Here is a 22,003-nt window from a genome sequence, read left to right as displayed (position 1 = left end):
GTCCATTCGTATAATTTTCACAGGTATTTTGCCATTGACGCCAAATGGAATCTGTTTCGGCGGACAATAAAGACTGGTAATTCTTTTCCACTGACGCTTTAGATTTGTTTGTTACACTATCGTGGCTTTTTTGTGAAACGTATCTGGTCTTTGACAGTTGTTAACACAATAGAAACGTATATATGGTGCTGCTAGAAAGTATTTTTTTGCACTCAAGGAATTGTGTCATTATCCAAATATAAGTGACAATACTTTTGCAATAATCATGAGAAATCGCTGTCCATTGTACGATTCCCACTATTTCTTAGCATGTGCTTATGAAGCTCTATATATAGCGTTTCATACCCCATCGGTGGGCCATCCGGTAAAATGACCATCAAGCAAGGCTTCAGGATGAAGTTCAGTGCTGCTGAGTAGGATAGATTGATGGATGATCGAGTTTTTCTTTATTTAAGCTCCAAACATGTACTTCTTATTTTCCATTTGAGTGTCTGTGCAACATGATAACAAACGTAATTTACACATTTGTCATTTATTTGAGATAATGTTGCTATATTATTACCTTTACACAAAGGTTCTTTGAAACCATCGCTGCACCCTTCATGGCAGCTTCCATTCACATGGTGACAAGTTGTTGACGTACGACACTGGCCACAACTTAACGAACAGTTCACTCCATACAATGTGTCTGGACACTCTTTTGAAATGGAATAGAATAACCATATAAAATGCAGAAAGGAGAATAATTATTACTGTGTAGGAGGGATCTTCCCTTATTATGTTTAACGTTTATCACAAACCTACAGCAAACCATAATGCTGTGTATCAGTAGGTACAAATTGGAACTGACATTGTGATGCCAATATAATATATTTATTTCCATGTATGACCTAATCACTACTTTTTACTATATTGACTCCAGATGAAATGAGATATGTTACCTGTGTTAATGAACGATAAGTTGTATTCTGAGACGTTTCATAAGATGATATCACAGGCATACATTCGATTACGTGCGAAAGATCGTACTGCAGACACTACAATAACCAACATATATGTAAAGCAAGTAAATTCAAGTTCTCCACAAAGTCGGGATAGAATGTGTCTATGTTGTTACATACTCTCATGGCACAGCGGACGTTGATATCCAGCCTCACACCCAGTAGAACATGTGCCATCTTGCCTGGAGCAGTTGTTGTTGTCCTGACAGTGTCCACACTCCCTGCAGAGCGACCCGTAGGAACCAGCCGGACATGCTGTTTAGCAATAAGTACAATTGGAACTGACATTGTGATGCCAAAATATTGTATTTATTCCCATTTGTGATTTAATCACTACTTTTAAATATATTGAATCCAGATGAACTAAAATAAGTTACCTGTGCTACACAGTGGAGGTTCATATCCAGGTTTACAGCCAGTCAAACATGTCCCATTTAGCTTAGAACATGGGGAATCGTCCTTACATTGTCCACATCCTTGGCAGGGCGGTCCATAGAAGTGAACTGCACACACTGAATGGACTAAGATTATCTTAAAGCCTTGCCTTGAAAGGATGAAATTACCACATCGCATGATGTTTTTATTTTTTAAACAGCTTTAGTGACAAAATGCAACATATTTTATCAACAAAATACGTATCATAAGACAATGTTTGTGCAATTTGAAATTGGATTATAAGTTGAATGTCAGATTAAAATCTTTCATGGAGAGATTGTTTTGTCACAAGTCACATGTATAAAAGGTGGAATGAAGTATGGACTGATTCACGAAAAGAGATGTACAGATCAATGTGCAGTCTCGCTCTTGGAACTGAAAGGGTATAACTTCAACTGTAAAATTTCACTTGTTGTAATCGCTTCTTCTCGCAGTTGCTTGGCTGATGTAGATTTCCAGTGCCTTCTTGAAATATTTTGAAAGCTACTTTGACATCTTATACGACTTTTTCAGTAAAAACATCATCTCAACAGTGTTCCAAAAGACACTGTTTTGAGCTGTTAAGACAATTGTGGTGAACATGCATTTCTCCAATATAAAATCAAACCTAGATACGTTTTGAAGAGATATACAACATATTGAGATACACATTCCATAACGCGTGCATCGTCTCACTGTCTAGCACCTAATTGTAAGTACTAAATAATATCTTGTAGATTCTCAGCTTAACTATATGAATTGGTCTTGATTGAGAAAGAATTAGAAGATTTAAAAGTGCCCCAGGAGAGTCCACGTGCACATACATCTTATTTATACATTTTGTGGATTTTTTTAATCATATGGCGGACTGGTTCAATTAGGTGTTGCCGCAGTGGATTCTGATATCCAGGTTGACACCCATCACCACATCTCCAATCTGCCGTGTTAGAAAGAGCGTTGCTCCCACAGTGGCCACATTGTGATGTACACTATACTAATAAGGCACACATGATGTATGATGATAGGAGTAAGGTAACATTTGGTTAGAAATACATTGTAGGTACGTTCATCCTTCTAGTTATAAATGCAAGCATTTTCGTTAAACTAGCTTCGATTTCATATTTTCTCAACAACGAAATAAACAAATGACATACATACCCTGATGTGGATCATTTACAGTAATATGAATTCACACCAATCATTATGTTAAGACTATGGTAACAATAAAATATCTAGGTAATGTTATAACTAAGAAATAAATATATGGCATACGCTCAAGGTATTGTGACATTTACAGAACTACAATTTCAGAACAATCATATGTAATGAGAGAGACTGTGTGAAACCCAGCATTACATTTCTAATTCACCATATGTCAAGAAATATTTTCGGGACCTCTTTCTTGTACACACATGCATCCATAACTGTCAGGGGTAGAAATTGTGTCCGAAGTTTATTAAAATCACTCTCGATCCCGCTGTTTAAACCTGATACGTTTCGCACTTGATTTCATTTCGACAAAGAAGATTACTTTGGGGAAACTATTCTCACTACTAATACGTAATTCCGTTCAAATGACATCACTTCCATTCCAGTGATAAAAAAAATAGGTTAGTGAAAACACATCGCTACGCAGTGCGATTTGGAATTTGAAAATAGAAAGGATCTTCCACTTAAATGACACCATTACCCATTGAGATCTATGCAATTCGACTTTAAACAAAATGTCAAATATTTCTCTACAGCGTTAAGCAGCTACCAAATACATTTACACATGCATAATAGCTGTTGAAGTGAAATATCGGTATGTCATAGCCTTAGAGATCATCACCATAATGTTTTACAGGAGCCCTAAATAAAGATTGATATTCATTAAAATACAACACTGACCTTCTAAATTTATGGTAGGTATGACACTAGCTTGGTGTTACACATCTTATTTAAACCCATTACGTGACAGAAGACACCGGGCATTTCAAACGTTGTTAATAGAAGCAACAACATTTATTTCCACAATCATAACGTCTCGTCACGATATCGCTGAAGTATTGCCGATGTGACGTTAAACTTTAACTCACTGACACACTCCACAATCATAACAAATTTCAGCTAAAAGCAGAGTCCATTGTATTATACCGAATGTATATAAAATAACATCTCACTTTTACACAAAGGGGGACTGTAACCCTGTTTACATCCTTGTGTGCATGTTCCATCATCCTTCTTACAGTCCGACATCCTGCTACACTGACCACAAGTGGAGGAACAGTTGACCCCATAATGATGTTGGCCACAATCTGTATGGATAGGGATATATCAACATTTCTTGATGTTTTATTTTGTGTTTTAGAAGGAAATCTTGAATTACTAACGACGTTAACATGAAACACCAAATAACATCAAAAGTACCAAATGATCTTTTGAACAATTACTTAGTTTATGACTTCACGTAAAACATTCCGCAAGTAAATGTCTTATCATCAGATGGTTACAGTTTAACAATTGGTACTGCATGTAAACACCACATTTTTCATACCTTGCTGACACCCCAGTCCTTGTTTCCCGGCTGTACAACCACTCCGACAGAAGCCAGTCTCCTTGTCACATATGTCAGTTGTACTTAGACATTGACACTGCTTGTCACAGTCAGAGCTAAACCAACCGTCTCTGCATTCTACAATAAACATAATATGAGATGCAAATCAGAGCACAGCTAAAGAACCTGATCCAATAAATGTTTGTCATTTGGGTCACGTGTAGTACAATTATATCCCGATTTAAATACCCCAACTGATACACTGGTCAGTGCTGCTCCGGCTGCATGAACATGCTGATATACACAGTCGCAAAGGGCGGTGGCCTCGTGGGCTAATAGTTGAGAGTGAGAAGTGCCATTTGCCCGAATTCTTCAGGATAGACGCTAATAGGCTGTACTATGTGGACTTGTGGGCTAAAAGTTGAGAGTGAGAAGTGCCATTTTCCCGAGTTCTTCAGTAAAGGAACACAAATGCTATTCATGAAACTCGCGAATTTGGCTGTGCTCTAAGACAGTGAAATCTGTGTATGCAATTAATCGAGACTGAATATTGTCTGGGCTTGACGTTTATAAAACTGAGTTTTGTTTTATACCGTCATATACATTTCATAAACAATACTCCTAATTTTGGAACACCTCTGAGAACATTCATACATAAAGAAAAAAAAATAAGAGCGACGATGCCCTTTCCACAATCATGTACGATTCCGACTATATCATGCGCATGTGTTTTATGAATCACTGAGAAATAGTGATGATAACAGGTGTTCGTGAAAAGGTGAACATATCCTGCTCCACTGGTTGCGCCCGTAAAAAAACAAACATGCATAAGCAAGTCATTTGTTCACCTGAAATAAAACCAGGGTATACATTGTACAAGTCGAAATAGGGAATAACAACGGACATAAGTTTTCTCACTGATGTGTCAAATTTCGAAATGTCAGTATTAAATATACCAATTAACCATGTTATAGGAACCGTCGTTTGGACACCGACGATATATTGTACACATGGATCCAAATTAAGTGATGAAATATTCCTGGTTTCCAATTAGCTGCAATCTTCAATCTGCAATCTTCGAGTGTTCGCAAAATCTTGCAAAATCAGAAACATCCATTTCCAGAAAGTCCAAGAAATAAATAATCACCATGTCTATCCCGTCTGGTGGATTTACTTTTGATTACATGCCTACTACAATCTGAAACGAGCTTGTCCCGAGCTATCCTAAATAAAAACACAATTTGTTTCTGATGACATTACTTGTAGCACTAGGCATATTGAATGCAGTTTAAAGTAAATGTCTCACTTCTACACAAAGGGGGACTGTAATCCTACTGACATCCTTGTGTGCAGGTGTCATCATCCTTCTTACAGTCCGATCTCCCACTACACTGACCACACGTGAAGGAACAGTTGACCCCATAATGATGTTGGCAACAATCTGTACGGATAGGTAGGTAAACACGTCTTGAGTTTATGCTCTCTGTATTAAGAAGGACAACTTGAATTTATGACTATATTTACATAAGCCATTAAATGCGAAATTAATGTGTTCAACGACTACCTAGTGTAGAGTTCTCCATTATGGCATCAGTTGCCACTGCTTGTGAATGGATTTCTTTTCATCAGACTGTTACAGATAAACAATTGGTAATAAATCGATTTTTTGTCAAACCTTGCTGGCATCCTGGACCTTGTTTCCCAGCAGCACACCCACTACTACAGTGGCCAGTCTCCTTGTTACACGCTTCAGAGGCAGTTAGACACTGGCACTGTTTGTTACAGTCAGAGCCAAACCAACCATCGTCGCATTCTACAATACACAAGACACATACAAGGACATTATATTTTCTCAGCTGTGTATCACTATAGTCATTTGAAAAATCACAATCACAAAACGTTTCTGACCCGTGAAAATTCCAGGGTAGAATAGATCTTCAGCAACCCTTGCTTGCCGTAAAGGGTGACTATGCTTGTCGTAAAAGGCGACTAACGGGATCGGGTGGTCAGGCTCGCTGACTTGATTGATGCACGTTATCGATCCCAATTGCGTGGATCGATGCACATGATATTAATCACTGGATTGTCTGGTCCAGACTCGATTATTTCAAGACCGCCGTCATATAACTGGAATATTGCTGAGTGCAGCGTTAAACAACAAACCAACAACAACAAAACAAAACGTTTCTCTGTACAGACAATGTGTGTTCAATACAAATTAATTTAGAATTACGTTAATACTAAACTTTAAGTGAGAATATCTACCAGATGGACGATTTCCCAATTTTACATTCTGTAAAACAGATCAGATCCAAACAAACCATCGTTGCATTCTACAATACACAAGACACATACAAGGACATTAAATAATTATTGTCTTAAATGTGTGTCACTATACTTAAATAAGTCACAAAAACAAAACTTACTAACTTTACGGACAATATTTCTTCAATACAAATTAATTTAGAATTACGTTGATACTAAACTTGAAAATCTACCAGATGGACGATTTCCTAATTTTACATTCTGGCATACCTTGCTGACAGCCAGGTCTATGTTTTCCGGCAGCACATCCACTCCTACAGTTACCAGTCTCCTTGCCACATACTTCAGCTGTATCCTGACACTGACACTTCTTGTCACAGTCATCTCCAAACCATCCATTGCTGCATTCTACAAGTACACATACTATGAGATGCAAATCAGAGCACACCTAATGAATCTGATCCAATAGACGTTTGTCATTTAAATTTGGGACCGATGTAGAAGAAGTATATCCTGATTATTTACTCCAACTAATACACTTTATACGTCAGTGCTGTTTGGGCTGCATGTACATAGACGCTTGGGCTGTGGACTTTTGGACCAATAGTTGAACGTGAAAAGAGCGAACTGTTCACTATAGACGCCCATTTGCTAGTCGTGGAAGCCGCATATTTGGCTGTGCTTTGAGACGGGGGAGTATTGACATAACTTTATCGGGATAAATGGAACGGTTTCTTCGCCTCGTTCTTTATTCTCGCAACTGTCCTTTTATACCCGAATACAATACTGTCATTAAACATAGTATCTATTACTTATAATGTTATCATTTAAAGACAGCTCTCATTATCATTATCCTATGTTCGCGTTTATATTCCGATGTTTTTATTTAATGCTATAAAATAATAATATGTATTGCAAATAAGGAAAATAGCATGTCAGCATGACTACTCACGGAATATCTGCACCTCACATAATGTCAGGTAGGGTCCATCGACACTTATTGTTACAAATGAACCATTCAAAGCTTCGCCACATGTAATATTTAAAACAGTTTGTTGTCTGTTGTCTGCGGACAATGTGTAACACAGCTGGTCACCAACCTTCACCTGAAGGCCCACGTTGCGGTCAGTATCTGTGAACAACAAACATTATATGATGATACATTTAAATCATTTCCTTACCTTGTTGACACAGTGGACCTTCATAGCCAGGCTCGCATCCTTCAGTACACTTTCCATCGTGTGGGTTGCAGTTGTCTCCCTTGCATTGACCACAAGCAGCACAGTTGGAACCATAATAACCATCAGCACATTCTGAAAGTATATGATGTGAGAGGCTTAATGACGTACATTCTGAAAGCAGATGTTGTGAGTGGCTTAATGACGAACATTCTGACCGCAGATGTGACAGACTTAATAACGCACATTCTGAAAGCAGATGTGACAGGCTTAATAACACACATTCTGAAAACAGTTGTTGTTAGATGTGTAATGACGCACATTCTGAAAACAGATCATGTGACAGGCTTAATGACGCATATTCTTAAAGCAGATGTTGCGACAGGCTTAATGACGCGCATTCTGAAAGCAGATGTTGTTAGACGTGTAATGACGCACATTCTGACAGCAGATGTTGTGAAAGGTTTAATGACGCATATTCTGACAGCAGATGTTGTGAGAGGCTTAATGACGCACATTCTGATAGCAGATATTGTGAGAGGCTTAATGGCGCACATTCTGAAAGCAGATGTTGTGATGGGCTTAATGACGCACATTCTGAAAGCAGATGTTGTGAGAGGCTTAATGGCGCACGTTCTCAAAGCAGAAGTTGTAAGAGGCTAAATGACGCACATTCTGACAATAGATGTTGTGAGAGGTTTAATGACGCACATTCTGACAGCAGATGTGGCAGGCTTAATGGCGCACATTCTGACAGCAGATGTTGTGAGAGGCTTAATGACGCACATTCTGAAAGCAGATGTTGTGAGAGGCCTAATGATGCACATTCTCAAAGTAGATGTTGTCAAAGGCTTAATGACGCACATTCTTAAAATAGATGTTATAAGACGTTTATGACGCACATTCTGAAAGTAGATGTTTTTTTGTGAAACGTATCTGGTCTTTGACGGTTGTTTACACAATAGAAAGGTGTATCTGGTGCTGCTAGAAAGCATGGTTTTGCAATTAAGGAGATGTGTCATTACTGAAATAAAAGTGACAAAACTCTTGCCATAATCATGAGAAACCATTGTACGATTCTGACTATTTCATAGCATGTGTTTATGAAGCTCTTTGAAATAGCGATGAGAACACGCGTTTAGCGTATCATGCCCAATCGGTATGTATCACAGTAAAGACACCATCAAACAAGGCTTCAGGATGATGGTCAGTGCTTCTGAGTAGGATAGATTGGTGGATGAACGAGTGTTTCTTTATTCAAGCTCCAAACATGTCATTGTTATTTTCCATTTAAGTGTCTTTACAACATGATAACAAACGAAATTTACAAATGTCATTTATTTGAGATAATGTCGCTATATTATTACCTTTACACAATGATCCTTTGTAACCATTGCTGCACCCTTCAAGGCAACTTCCATTCACATGGTAACAAGTTGTTGATGTACGACACTGGCCACAACTTGACAAACAGTCCACTCCATACAATGTGTCTGGACACTCTTTCAAAATGGAATAGAATTATCATATAAATGATAAGCAGTTGAGAGAATAGTAATACCTGTATAGGAGTGATCTCCCCTTATCAGGTTTAACGTTTATTACAAACCTACATCAAACCATAACGCTGTGTATCAAAAAGTACAATTTGGAACTGACATTGAGATGCCAATATAATGTATTTATTTCCATGTATGATATAATCACTACTTGTTAATATATTGACTCCAGATGAAATAAGATATGTTATCTGTCACAGGCATAAATTCGATGGAGGTGCACAGCGGAGGTTCATATCCAGGTTGACACCCATTACCGCATGTCCCATACTGATCACTACAAGCAGCGTTGTTCAGACTGTTGCCACATCTTGTACACCGGTTTCCATAATAACCAGGAACACAAGGTGTATCAGGATACAACTTTTTCAGTAAAACATCATCTCAACAATGTATGTTAATACATTGTAATGAGCCGGTAAGGCAGTTATGGTGTACATACATTTCTTTAATTTCAGATCAAACCTAGATTCTATATAAACCGATATACAACATATTGAGAGACACATTGCATGAATCATGCACTGACTCAATGTCTGGCACCCAATTGTAAGTACTAAATAATATCTTCTGTATTCTCAGCTAAACTATTCGGATTGTATACAAATGTGCAATGAACATATTTGTGATGTACGCATATGGAAAATTCGTGTCTTTTATCACAGTGTAGCTGTGTCATTGGTGTTTGTAATCAAAATGTGAGTTGTATACAGACACAGTGGCCTATGATATCCAGTTTCACACCCAGCACCACATATAGCATATGCCATGTTACAAGAAACGCTGTTCCGACAGTGGCCACATTGTGATGTACACTTGGACCAATATAAACCAGGCACACATGCTCTATGGAGATAGGAGTAAGTTAACATTAGAAATAGATATGTTCACCCTACTGGTTATAAATGCAGGGAATGGTAAACACACTCACAAACACATCGATAAGGGTCATTAACATAAATCACATTCTAGACCAATCATATGTTAAGACTAAGGTAGCTTTTAAACATTCAGGTAATGTTATAACTGTGAAAAAAGCCATATGATATACACACAATTTGTTGGGACATTTACAGAACTTCAATTTCAGAACAACCACATATCATGTAAAGAGAGACAGGGTATGAAACCAAGCATGACATTTCCAATCCACCATGCGTCAAGGAAAATGTTTGGATAGTGTCAACCTCATGTACACACATGCATCCATAATAATCAGGGGAACAGATTGAATCCGAAGGGGAACCTATCCAGCTTAGTCACATCACTTTGGGTCCCACTAGGGATAACTTTGGGATATCCAGACTGTAGCTTTATTGTTTCAATTCATATCACACTGTTTATACCTTCTACGTTTTGTACGTGATTACTTTTCGCAAAAAAAACTAACTCGAGGAAACCTACTCTCTCTATTTACGAAAACATACTTAATTCCGCTCAAAGGACATCACTTCCATTCTTGTGATAAAGAAGGTTTGTGAAAAGACATGGCCACGCAGTACAGTTATAAATTAGAAACTAGAGAGGAAAATTTTGTTTATATGATCTTCCAATGACACCATTTCACGTTGGGGTGTATGCAATGCGACTCTCTATCTCGTTTAGCAGCGACGAAATAAACTTACCCATATGTAATAGTTGATGAGATGACATTGTTTTAGAGATCATCTCGATCGTGTTTTACATGAGACCAAACAATACAGATTGATATCTATAAAAAAAATAAGCACTGACGGATCTTCTAAAATCATAGTAAGTATGACGCGAGCTAGGTGTTACACACAACACCAAACACCACAGCTAAAATTCACAACCTAACAGAAGACATTTCAAAAGCAGTTAAAAGAAGCGATAACATTCATTTCCACAATCATTACGTCTCGTCACGATATCGCTGAAGTATTGCCGATGTGACGTTAAACTTTAACTCACTCACACACTCAACAATCATAACAAATTTCAGCTAAAAGCAGAGTCCATTGAATTATACCGAATGTATATAAAATAACGTCTCACTTTTACACAAAGGGGGATTGTAACCCCGCTGACATCCTTGTGTGCAGGTTCCATCATCCTTCTTACAGTCCGACGATCCGCTACACTGACCACAAGTGGAGGAACAATTGACCCCATAATGATGTTGGGCACAATCTGTACGGATAGGTAGATATCAACACGATCAGATCAGAGAACATACCTTCTTTTATGTTACAATTAATAATCGCTGCTTTTAAAAAGGAAAACCTGTATTGATGACTACATTTACATAATCCATTAAATACGAAATAAATGCTTTCAACGATTACCTATATGACATCAGTTGGCACTGCTTGTGAATGGATATATTTTCATCAGACTGTTACAGATAAACAATGGGTTAAAATAGACGTTTGTCAAACCTTGTTGGCATCCTGGACCTTGTTTCCCAGCAGCACACCCACTACTGCAATGGCCAGTCTCCTTGTTACACGCTTCAGAGGCAGTAAGACACTGGCAGTGCTTGTTACGGCCAGAGCCAAACGAACCATTGTTGCAATCTGCAATATACAATACACATACAAGGACATTAAATAATTATATTTTGAGGTGTGTGTTCCTAAAGCCATTTGAAAAATAGACATTGACAAAACTGTCTGAGTGTACAGAGAATGTTTGTTCAATACAAATACATTTAGAATCACGTTTATACTCAACTTAAAATCTACCAGATGGACGATTTCCTAATTTCACATTCTGTCATACCTTGCTGACACCCAGGTCCATGTTTTCCGGCAGCACATCCACCATCACTGCATTCTACAAGTACACATATTATGAGATGCAAATCAGAGAACACCTAATGAATCTGATCCAATAGGCCTTTGTCATTTAAAGTTGGGCCCCTTGTAGAACAAGTATATCCTGATTATTTACTCTACGTCAGTGCTGATTGGGCTGCATGTACATAGATGCTTGGGCTGTGGACTTTTGGACCAATAGTTGAAAGTGAAAAGAGCGAACTTTTCACTATAGACGCCCATATGCTAGTCATGGAAGCTGCGTATTTGGCAGTGCTTTGAGATATATGGGGGAGTTGTGACATAATTATATCGGGATAAATGGAACGGTTTCTTCGCCTCGTTCTTTATTTTCGCAACTGTCCTTTTATACCCGAATACAATACTGTCATTAAACATAGTATCTATTACTTATAATGTTATCATTTCAAGACAGCTCTCATTATCATTATCCTATGTTCGCGTTTATATTCCGATGTATTTATTTAATGCTATAAAATAATAATATGTATTGCAAATAAGGAAAATAACATGTCAGCATGACTACTCACGGAATATCTGCACCTCACATAATGTCAGGTAGGGTCCATCGACACTTATTGATACAGATGAGCCGTTCAAAGCTTCGTCACATGTAATATTTAAAACAGTTTGTTGTCTGTTGTCTGCGGACAATGTGTAACACAGCTGGTCACCAACCTTCACCTGAAGGCCCACGTTGCGGTCAGTATCTGTGAACAACAAACATTATGTGATGATACAACATGTGTATAGGTATAATGTGTAGCCCCGATAAGGCCCTGTGGTACATGTATATGTTGTGATATAAATTCCTCATGTTGGAATTTATCCTTCTTGTGTTGATAATTGTATAAGAATGCGAATTCACCATATTTCATATGTATGTACATAGTCTGTGTGGTCGGACTGTGTTCATCTACTTAACTTCTCTTACAAAACCCGGGTTAGATTCGGGTTAAAATATGTCTTCAGCAACCAATGCCTGTCGTAAAAGGCAACTAACAAGATCGAGGGTCAGAAGTGCTGACTTGCTTTATGTATGTCATTGCATCCCAATTGCGTAGATCGATGCTCATTATGTCAGTCAATGGATTGAACTGTGAACAACATACGTTATAGGAACAACATACATTATTTGATGATACATATAGATGTTATGAATTTCGAACTATGGCATCTGAACAAGTTGAATTTAAATAAAAACAAACACAATTTGTAGAAGAATGTGTGATGTGATATATTTTCAAGACATTCCTTGGGTTACATAAGAAATTTCTTTATATCATATGTATGACTTGCATGATGCATGTCGTCTCATCCGAATTGCGGAGATCGATGCTCATGATGTCAATCAATTGATTGTTTGGTCGACACAAGACTATTTACAGACTGACGTCATATAGCTTGAATATTGCTTAGTGGGCGTTCACGAACAAACAATGAAATATCCAAAAAGCGACCAATTGTGTAATATTCAGGGATGGGGGCTTGGGATCCTGCCTAAGGGACGCAAAGAACGGCTTATCTTATTGGTACACGCATGTCCCCCTCCTCGTGAACATGATGTATATTATTTAAACATATGTCAGACTCACTGTCACTACGGAGATATATTCTCATCCGTCTTATCTCCAATGTGGTATAAATGTCAACACGCCACCATGCTCCTGTGGACGTCGTGTCGTCTGTGTGCGTACAACTTCCATCATCAAACCTTTGGTTAGTGTTGCCATCGACAGCTTTGTCAGATGGAAAGGGACCACCATATCCTTTCAATTCGCTGCTCTGCGATGTCAACTTTCCACGTGCTATGTTGCCTTTAACGAAATAGATCAAATATTAAAACACAGTCGTACTCAGCAGCATTGTCGATCTAGCAAAGTCAGCACTTAGAATTCCAACACATTGAACAATTCAACTTAGAAACATTTTGTTTCAAAGGAAGTATTAAAAGGTATAGCTCAAAATCAAATCGAAGACAAAACGTAAGTTTTTTACATCGTCCAAGTAAATAATCTCACTGTTGACATTCTTTTTCTTCTTTGCAAAAGGCTACTTCAACATTTGCTGAAGTTCTCGTTTTTAAACCAGTTGTAGGACATGTTTGGAATTTGCATGTGACGTTTGCTCGGTAAAATGTTGGCCACCCGACCTATATATATCTGATTACAAATTATGTAAATTAGGTGCAGGTAATTGCGTGCTATTTGGGTGATTCGGCTTACTGAATATTAAATTCGACCCATATCCTGAATATGAGGTGCCTATAAATTACTATTTTGTTACATCCATAATTTGTATACATGCATATCAATAATAACTCATATTATTCCACAGTATTTCAAGATACAACAATTTTAATCTGCAGTAATAAAGTCACCCTTTTCCTTACTAGATGTCTGCATACATCTCTCCGAATGAAAGCATTTATCTTGAACTTTTACTCACGCATTTGGCAGTAACTCCCAAACCAGTTTTGTTGGCACATTGTTCCTGGGCAAGGAGAACCAGGGAAATTCGTGCATCCATTCTGACAGTGACAATCTTTTGTAGAAAAAAATAGAATGACTGCGAGTATCTAATATCTGAGTATGTCTGTTGTTTAACGTTTCCCCACAATCACCTATTTGTACATCTGTGACAAAGTTATAAGAACAACATACACTCCTCACCTAGGCACAATATGATACCTTGATAATTATGTCTTTTACTTAAGGATTGACTGTGTATTGTTTTTGGTTAATTGAGGTATGAATCGAAAAACTGATGTTCAATCTGTACGTATGAATCCGCGTAGTAAGGACCTACCTTGTGAGGAGTCCGGCAATGAGACAAGTAGTAGAACATATACCAGAAACATCGTCCATGTGCTTGGCCGAAGAAATCTGAAAACAAATTTAGCCAAACAGAACCACTTACCACGTTAACAGACGGTTAATCTACATTTAACTTTAAGAATGCTGGTTAACATAAAATGAATCCATCAAGTCAGCTAACCTTGCTGCTCAAACCTTTTAAGATGACAAGTCATTTCCATTTTCGGGAATTAATAATTATATAAGTTATAATGATATAAATATCTGCACAAAGGTACTGGTAGATGCAGTTTTTACATGCATGTTATTGTCATGTCAGTGAGCCTGACCACTCGGTCCCGTTAGTCGCCACTTGTGACAAACATGGGTTGCTGAAAACAAACACTAACCCAAGTTTTCACGAGGCTGTTTAGGATACAAACAATAAGCATACCAAACAAAAGTTTACACAGAAGGTGACATACACCAAAAGATAAAGATACATCTCCGCTGACACTGTCCAGATCTTTCGGGAGTTTTGAGGACTATTTCAGAACAATTCCCTTCATAAAATAAATCTTTTTTTCTTTTTCTGGTGTGTCAAACTCAGCACTCAGCACTATTCCAGCTTTATGACGACGGTATATAAATAATCGAGTCATGACCAGACAAATCAGTGATTGACCATCGTTCTATGAAATTGGGACACGATGACATGCAATCACCGAGCAAGCCCACCCGACCCCGTTAGTCGCCTCTTGCGAAAATGTGTGGTCAGTATGCAATGTATGAAGCCCATTTCTAGTGTCCCCCACTGTGAAATGGCGAAAAGCGACATTAAACCACACTCACTCACGTGCTAAATAATTCACGATACAAAGAATGTATGCATGAGAAATGTATGTCATTGATATAATCATTCTTGTGTCATTGATATAATCATTCTTGTGATATTAAAAAACCCTTATGACCATGCATATGTAACAACGGATCTTACTATCACATATTTGTTTATTGATAAAATGAGCTGACAATTAAATATGTTGTTCCTGCTCATGTAAAGTTGCCTCGATCTTCATAGCAGTAATAGCACTAATATGCATGTTTTAAGTTGATGTTCCAGTTAATGATAGAAGCAGCATGCGATAAGCTTCTGTTATGGGTGGTAGTTCAAATTACATGTTTATGTGTGTTTATACTCATGTAGATACCGCTTATCTTACTTCCTTGTCAACTTTTCGACTTCGTCAATGCACAACTTGAATAGGAAGGCACATACTTGAAAGGATGTAAGAGGGAGTTCAACTGGAATGTTGTGACGAGTGACACAAACAAACGCTATTCGGGACAGACGTGACACATAAAATAGCTGTCACTATTCCCGCAGCGAACACGACATGCACAGTGAAACGCGGCACCTACACTACAGTAGCAAAGTGTACATTAAGGATATAAGTTTCCTTCTGTCATCGTAAACATTTTGACATTCACCCCGTACAAGGAACAAACACTTAAGCGGTGTAACAACATATTAAACTTGAGGTTTCGTTGATATACTTTTTCTTTAGTAGATTTCCAAAAGCGTCATACAACTATAATTGTTGTTTGATCAGGGTTACAGCATTTAAAGAATTGTGTCATACGTTCCCGCGTTTGTCAAAATGAACACTTCACAAACCTTTGCATGTGAAAATGAATAACTTCAAAAACTGCGTGTTATTTTGTTGCTTATAATCATGGACAAATACATAGACGAGGGTTGTTCCTATCTGTGGATAGGTCACAAAGCGTAAAGCACCTCATGCTAGGATACTGTTTAAAGAAAGTGTTATTAACTTGGGCAAGCACCTCTGGGAATAATGTACCGTAAAATGCTGGATTGTGGAGGGAAACATAAAACATAACGAAGAGAGATCAGGCTGACACTTTGCGTGTTGTGGATGTATTTGAAGCCTCGCGCCTGAGACCAGGAAGTAATCTGAGTGTTGCATAAAACTGTCCGCCTTTTGAGTATACGACTCTCGACAAGTCTAAAGCTGTTTTCCAGGATTGTATCAGTTAAGAAATAGAATATTGTTAAAATATGAAATGTAGAAACACATGAATAACTCCCTGAATGACGTATGACGTTAAATGACGTTATTTGTTTATTTTCATGTTGCCTTGTTGCAAATATTTAACGCACAATGGTGACTAAATACAATGAAATAAAAGGGAGGTTTCAAGAAGGAAATACATATGTTGATATATTGTATGGTTTGAAAGTTGAAATCTCAAATATTCAATTAACAACACCAGTCTACCTGACCAAAGTGTGTGTTAAGTAAAATCAGTTCTGATAAGAGTAGTGTTATATTTTACTATTTTTTATTCCTTCAATAGCAAAACGTGGTTTATTCCAAAATTAACGTGTTGTAACCCGTGAAAAATATAGCTCTGTAAAAAAACTATAAAGATCACTTTATTGCAGTTACATTTCTGTCCGATTTACACAGCGTACGCTATCTAGCATTGATAAAGAAGACAGGTTTCCAAAAAGGTTCATGAGGTTTTTAAATCAAAGCTTGTTTTGACAAGATCTCGTCACTGACAGACAGCCCCCGTCGTGCATCGGCAGATACAGGTATTTCACATTGAGAAGAGGAAACACGGAAAACCTGTAAAAAAATGTATGTGTCATTTGACAAAAATGCCAAAACCTATAACAACAACATAGACGGAATGTACAGAAGTTTTGTTAGTCAGAGAAAAGTTACGAAAAGAAGGTAAACTTTGAAAAGTACGATTGCTGTCACAGTGTCGGAATGAATGGCCCGACTTGACCCAGATATGAGACAGCCGAAACCAGGAATGACAAGAGAACCGGCGTTACAGTTTAATCAGGGCAACAAGTTAAATGAACATCGTGTGTGATTTGAGACAAGTGTCACTGATGGGAAACATGTGCATGTGGGATTTCAGGAGGATTTGTCAAACGCGGAGTGGACACAGTCAGATGACGGGAGTTTGTTGATATTTTGATGTGATTCATAATTGTCGAATACCTGTTGAAAGACAAACACGGTTTCTGGAGACTTGGTGCTAAGCTGTCCGCATTCACGGAGTTAAATTAGTTCAATATCGGACACAGGATCAGCTCGCTTGGGTAAGTTTTCTTTTCCTTGTATTTTTAATTTATTTTTGTTTTGATTTCAAAACCTCTCCGAGTTCAGCAAAGTGCATCGATTTCGCAAACAGATCCTGGTAATCATGTCGCTAAGGTAACACTCTATGCTACCCTTGATCTCCTTCAAAGTAGACAGTTCGAATTCTGAACTGTCTGATGTGCATGCCGAAATGATAAATTTGCAAATATTAATGTTTAGTTGCACCTTCCTGTGTCATTAACCCTCATAGTCATATGGTCCCCGGACGTCAGTCAGGCTGCATACCGCTCAGCGCCGTACTTTGCAGACGTCGCAGTTACGAAAAACGTATACATTGTATAAAAAAGTGTCACGTTCTTATTTCTTCACACAACGTTACAAAATTGTACGAAATAGTGTATCTTTATGATGTCTTTCGGAAAGTTTAAATGTTGTTGCAAAATGAATTTGTTTTGTATTCTCATGCCATCGTTGAAAGTGTGAGTAGTCCTATTTTCGTGTTTTTCTTACCTGTATAGATTTGCGAACTAAGTTCATGTCAACTTGTCAAGGTTAGTCTTTTTTATTGTGTTTTCATTTTCATCGGCAGTTATCGATGTCAACATCGTTCACAAAGGCAAACCTGTCTGTACTAAGTCCGTTTTTGGATTCGGTTGGTCGAAAAATTCATCGAACACAGACGCAAACGTGGACTTGGTGGTAATGATCTTGTCGCACTAAAAACAGTTTCTGGCAACATCCCAATCTGAATGTTGAAACTTTAATCTGGCCATATGTAGTTTTGACAACAAAGACATTAAATGTGTTCAGAGGTTGAACTAGACGAATATTTCTTTATGTCAGTCAAATCTATGTCTGCTTTAAGGAGGTTATATACTTTGACAGGTGTCAAATGGCCAGCAATGTTTTAGACGTACAATGTAGTTTTGGTTTTTACTGTAAAACTAAAATCATGTGAAATAATGTTGGTCATATGAAACAATGTTTATTGTCTTAAAAATTAATCTCGACAGTTAGATTGTAGCACGTAAAACATCTGGAGGGAAAGGCGTGGATTTGTGAATAAATGGAGCGAAAAAAAATAGTGTTCAGAGGTCTTCATGTCAGTCAAATCTCCGTCCGCTTTAAGGAGGTTATATACTTTGACAGGTGTCAAATGGCCAGCGATGTTTGTTTACAAACGCAGACGTACAATGTAGTTTTTGTTGCCGTGCTTATATGCTTTCAATGCCTGTCATATGTTCGAATGAAGTATTACGGTGTAAACAAACTACTTGAGTATTTTACTGAAACGTTGGTCTAGACTGTGAGGCGAGATAGGAGGTTGGCGCATGTAATGTTAAATGAGGTCAGGAATTTCATCTTGTCACGAAACATTGTGATGATCTCATTCCTGAGTTGTGTGTTGTCCTTCCATATCACTATACAGGCTACGGTGACACAGTGGTCACTTATCAGCATTCAATAAATAAACAAACTCATACAGATTAATAATAAGCTGGATTGTGAAGGATATTGGTAGAGATATTAGCAGACTTACTTGTTGCTTGCTGTGGCCAGAGCTGGGAGGTCCGCGCTTGTAACAAGGAAGTAAATTTAACGATATTTAATATCTCCTATAGCCAGGTTTACCATCAGTGTTGAAATAGGAGCAGGAAGCAATGCATAAATTCCAGCGTTCATAAGCACCGTGTGACCGAAATGAGACTCATGCGTCGTAGATGTTAAACTCGCTCACATATACATAAAACAACATCAATATTGAAATGGGATTAGGTAACACTGCATACATTCTAGATTGATTCATAACCACATGTAGAGATGCATTATGACAATTTAACATGGTGTTCAGTGAAAGACATATCAAGCTAAGCAAAGAAAACGTTTGTATCTCCAAGATAGTTAGCCTTGTCCATACTAAGTCCTACGTACTAGGCTGGAATTCCTGGGCTCCATCGTAGCGCCAGCAGTGGCTTTTTCGAGTTATGTCCCTTCTCGGCCTCTCCAATGGACCGATCAGATTCCACCTCTCGTATCACTTGCATTTGCTTCAAACAAAATGGCGGCGCCCAGTCAAGACTATCTGATCGATAATCAAGATCAATATTGTGATAAAACGGGTCTTCCATCGCGAAGTGCACCAAATCGCGTGAGCACCTTGATTAAGAACATGAAAAGATTGACAACGAGTTGGCGGTGCACATGCTTTGCAATTCCTGTAATCGATCGTAATCTGCATGACAGTTTACGAACCGGATTTCTATTTCATTGCGCGATTTTGATTGGACTGTGCATAAACTCGTTAGTCCAGCCAAAATCTAACTCCATAATACCAGCCACGTTTGGCAAGGGTGGAAACTGGACTTTTATAGTCAGTTAACTCAATTGCCTCGGGGAGATATGTAAACGCGGCGTAAAACTAGTTTGATTATCTGACGAAACAGATTCCATTTGGCGTCAAAGGCAAATTAGTGGTGAAAAATTTATGAATGGATCATTAAAAGTCAGTTATGACACCAGGTGTCAATGCCGGTAGCACCCGTCATTGACACAATTTTCACAAACTAGTGTGTGTTTGTTGCCTGGTGCTGCTGTGAGCAGTGGAGAGGAGGGTACTGTACTTAGATGCTCTTGGTGTCAAGTGTCATAGCCTTTGACTAATCCAGCATGGTATGGAACATTCTAGAATGTATTTAGACTATATTAGACCCTTGACGCCGTCAAAAGGACCGCAAATCAATGTGCCAGAAACCAATGATAGTGGGGTCGAATTCCAGATTCGCCCGGGTTGTGTCAACACCATACTCGTGCTCAGGTGCTTCAACAAAGTGGTGACCTCTAAATCCTACACCAATTCGGCTTCCTCGCCCATCAAGCTGGCATGCCAATGTTCACAGCAGCGATAAATCCAACTCACTAGACCTAAGGTTGAGTTGCGTGCCTATGACGTGCAGTGGATTCCAAATTCGTAGGTTCGAACGCAAGGTGCAAATCCGAGGAAATGTCTTGAAAGTATGTAAGAGGGAATGCAACTGGAAAGCTATATCAGTCTACAGAAACAAACACTATTCAGGACTGCTTTTATACATAAAATAGCTGTCACCATTCACTACACTGCGAACACGAAATACACAGTGAAACGTGGCAGTTACACTGCAGTAGAAAAGCGTACAGTAAGGATTTCCCCCATCTATCATCGTAGACATTTACCACCCCCCCCCCACCCCCCCCCCACCCCCCCCCCCCCTACACTAAAGGACGACATTCAAGCGGTGAAACAACTTCAGCTGCAGATTTCTTCAATATGACATTAATGGTTAAGGGTTACAGCATTAAGACATTGTGTAACACGTTGACGCGATAGGGATATTCCTTTTTGTGCACTAATTACGACACACAAGGCACCCTGCTTCGATACTGTTTAAAGAAAGTGATATTAATAAAAACCTGGAAAAAGGGGAAAACTAAGAGAGATTAGACTTACCCTTTGCGTGTTGTGGGCGTGTTTGGGACCAGGAAGTAATCTGAGTGTTGAATAAAACTGTACGCCTATCAACAATGTTAAACCTGTTTCACAGGATGATATCAGTTTAGAAAAAGAACACTGTTGAAAATGAAACTCGCTGCTTTATGCATTGTTCTTTGTTAACAGGTATCGAGAAGGAAATACATATTTTGATACAATGATTGGTTTGAAAGATGAAATCTCAAATATTCACTTTACAACACCAGTCTACCTCACCAAAGCTTGCCTTAAGCAAAATCAGTTCTGATAAGAGTAGAGTTATGTATTTCTATGTTTTTTCCCTTCAACAGCATAACGGTGTTTCTTTCACAATGGGGAAAAATATTAATATATGTCACTGTGATGTTGTATTGCGATACTTTTCAGGACTTCTCAAATTGAGGATGTGACTTGCAGAAACTACGTCGATAATAGTGATGGCTCGGGCTTGAACAAACATGCACTGCACATTATGCATCTAACCACATTACGCCAGTTTTATGGCTACTGCTGCCGCATCTATCTAAGCCTTGTCCCCCAAGGGAACACCTCACTGTGCCCTCGCCTATTGTTATAGGGTACAGGTGTAGTCAGCCGTGGTTAAGTGGGTAATAATAGGGGGACTACCTATAGTCTGTTGCATGTCTACAAGCATATATTTCATAAAATTGCATATATTTCATATTGATAGATTACATATTGCATTTCAAATTCACTTTACAGCAGAAATATTCAGTCCACTTGAACGACAACACCTTTGTTGTCTCCTGGGTGGTTGTGGACTTCACGATAGGTGGTGACGATGT

The 22,003-nt window shown here is 38.3% G+C and overlaps 1 protein-coding gene across 1 annotated transcript in view; it reads right to left on the bottom strand.

The window, feature by feature from the left end:
* The window catches only part of LOC139461068 (receptor-type tyrosine-protein phosphatase alpha-like), a 49,098-nt gene that overhangs the window by 12,124 nt on the left and 14,971 nt on the right, over positions 1 to 22,003 (bottom strand). The window contains exons 6-11 of the mRNA XM_071242584.1: positions 11,353 to 11,490; positions 5,627 to 5,764; positions 3,578 to 3,712; positions 1,379 to 1,513; positions 1,122 to 1,256; positions 563 to 697 (exon numbers count right to left, since the gene is read on the bottom strand). Coding sequence (XP_071098685.1) covers positions 563 to 697; positions 1,122 to 1,256; positions 1,379 to 1,513; positions 3,578 to 3,712; positions 5,627 to 5,764; positions 11,353 to 11,490 — 816 coding nt within the window. The remainder of the gene's footprint in view (positions 1 to 562; positions 698 to 1,121; positions 1,257 to 1,378; positions 1,514 to 3,577; positions 3,713 to 5,626; positions 5,765 to 11,352; positions 11,491 to 22,003) is intronic.

Source organism: Haliotis cracherodii, unplaced genomic scaffold (genome assembly GCF_022045235.1).
Source record: "Haliotis cracherodii isolate W230 unplaced genomic scaffold, xgHalCrac1.p SCAF_14, whole genome shotgun sequence".
Taxonomy (NCBI): Eukaryota; Metazoa; Mollusca; class Gastropoda; order Lepetellida; family Haliotidae; genus Haliotis; species Haliotis cracherodii.
Note: the sequence above shows the minus strand (reverse complement) of the source record. Positions and strands in the feature narration are given on the sequence as shown.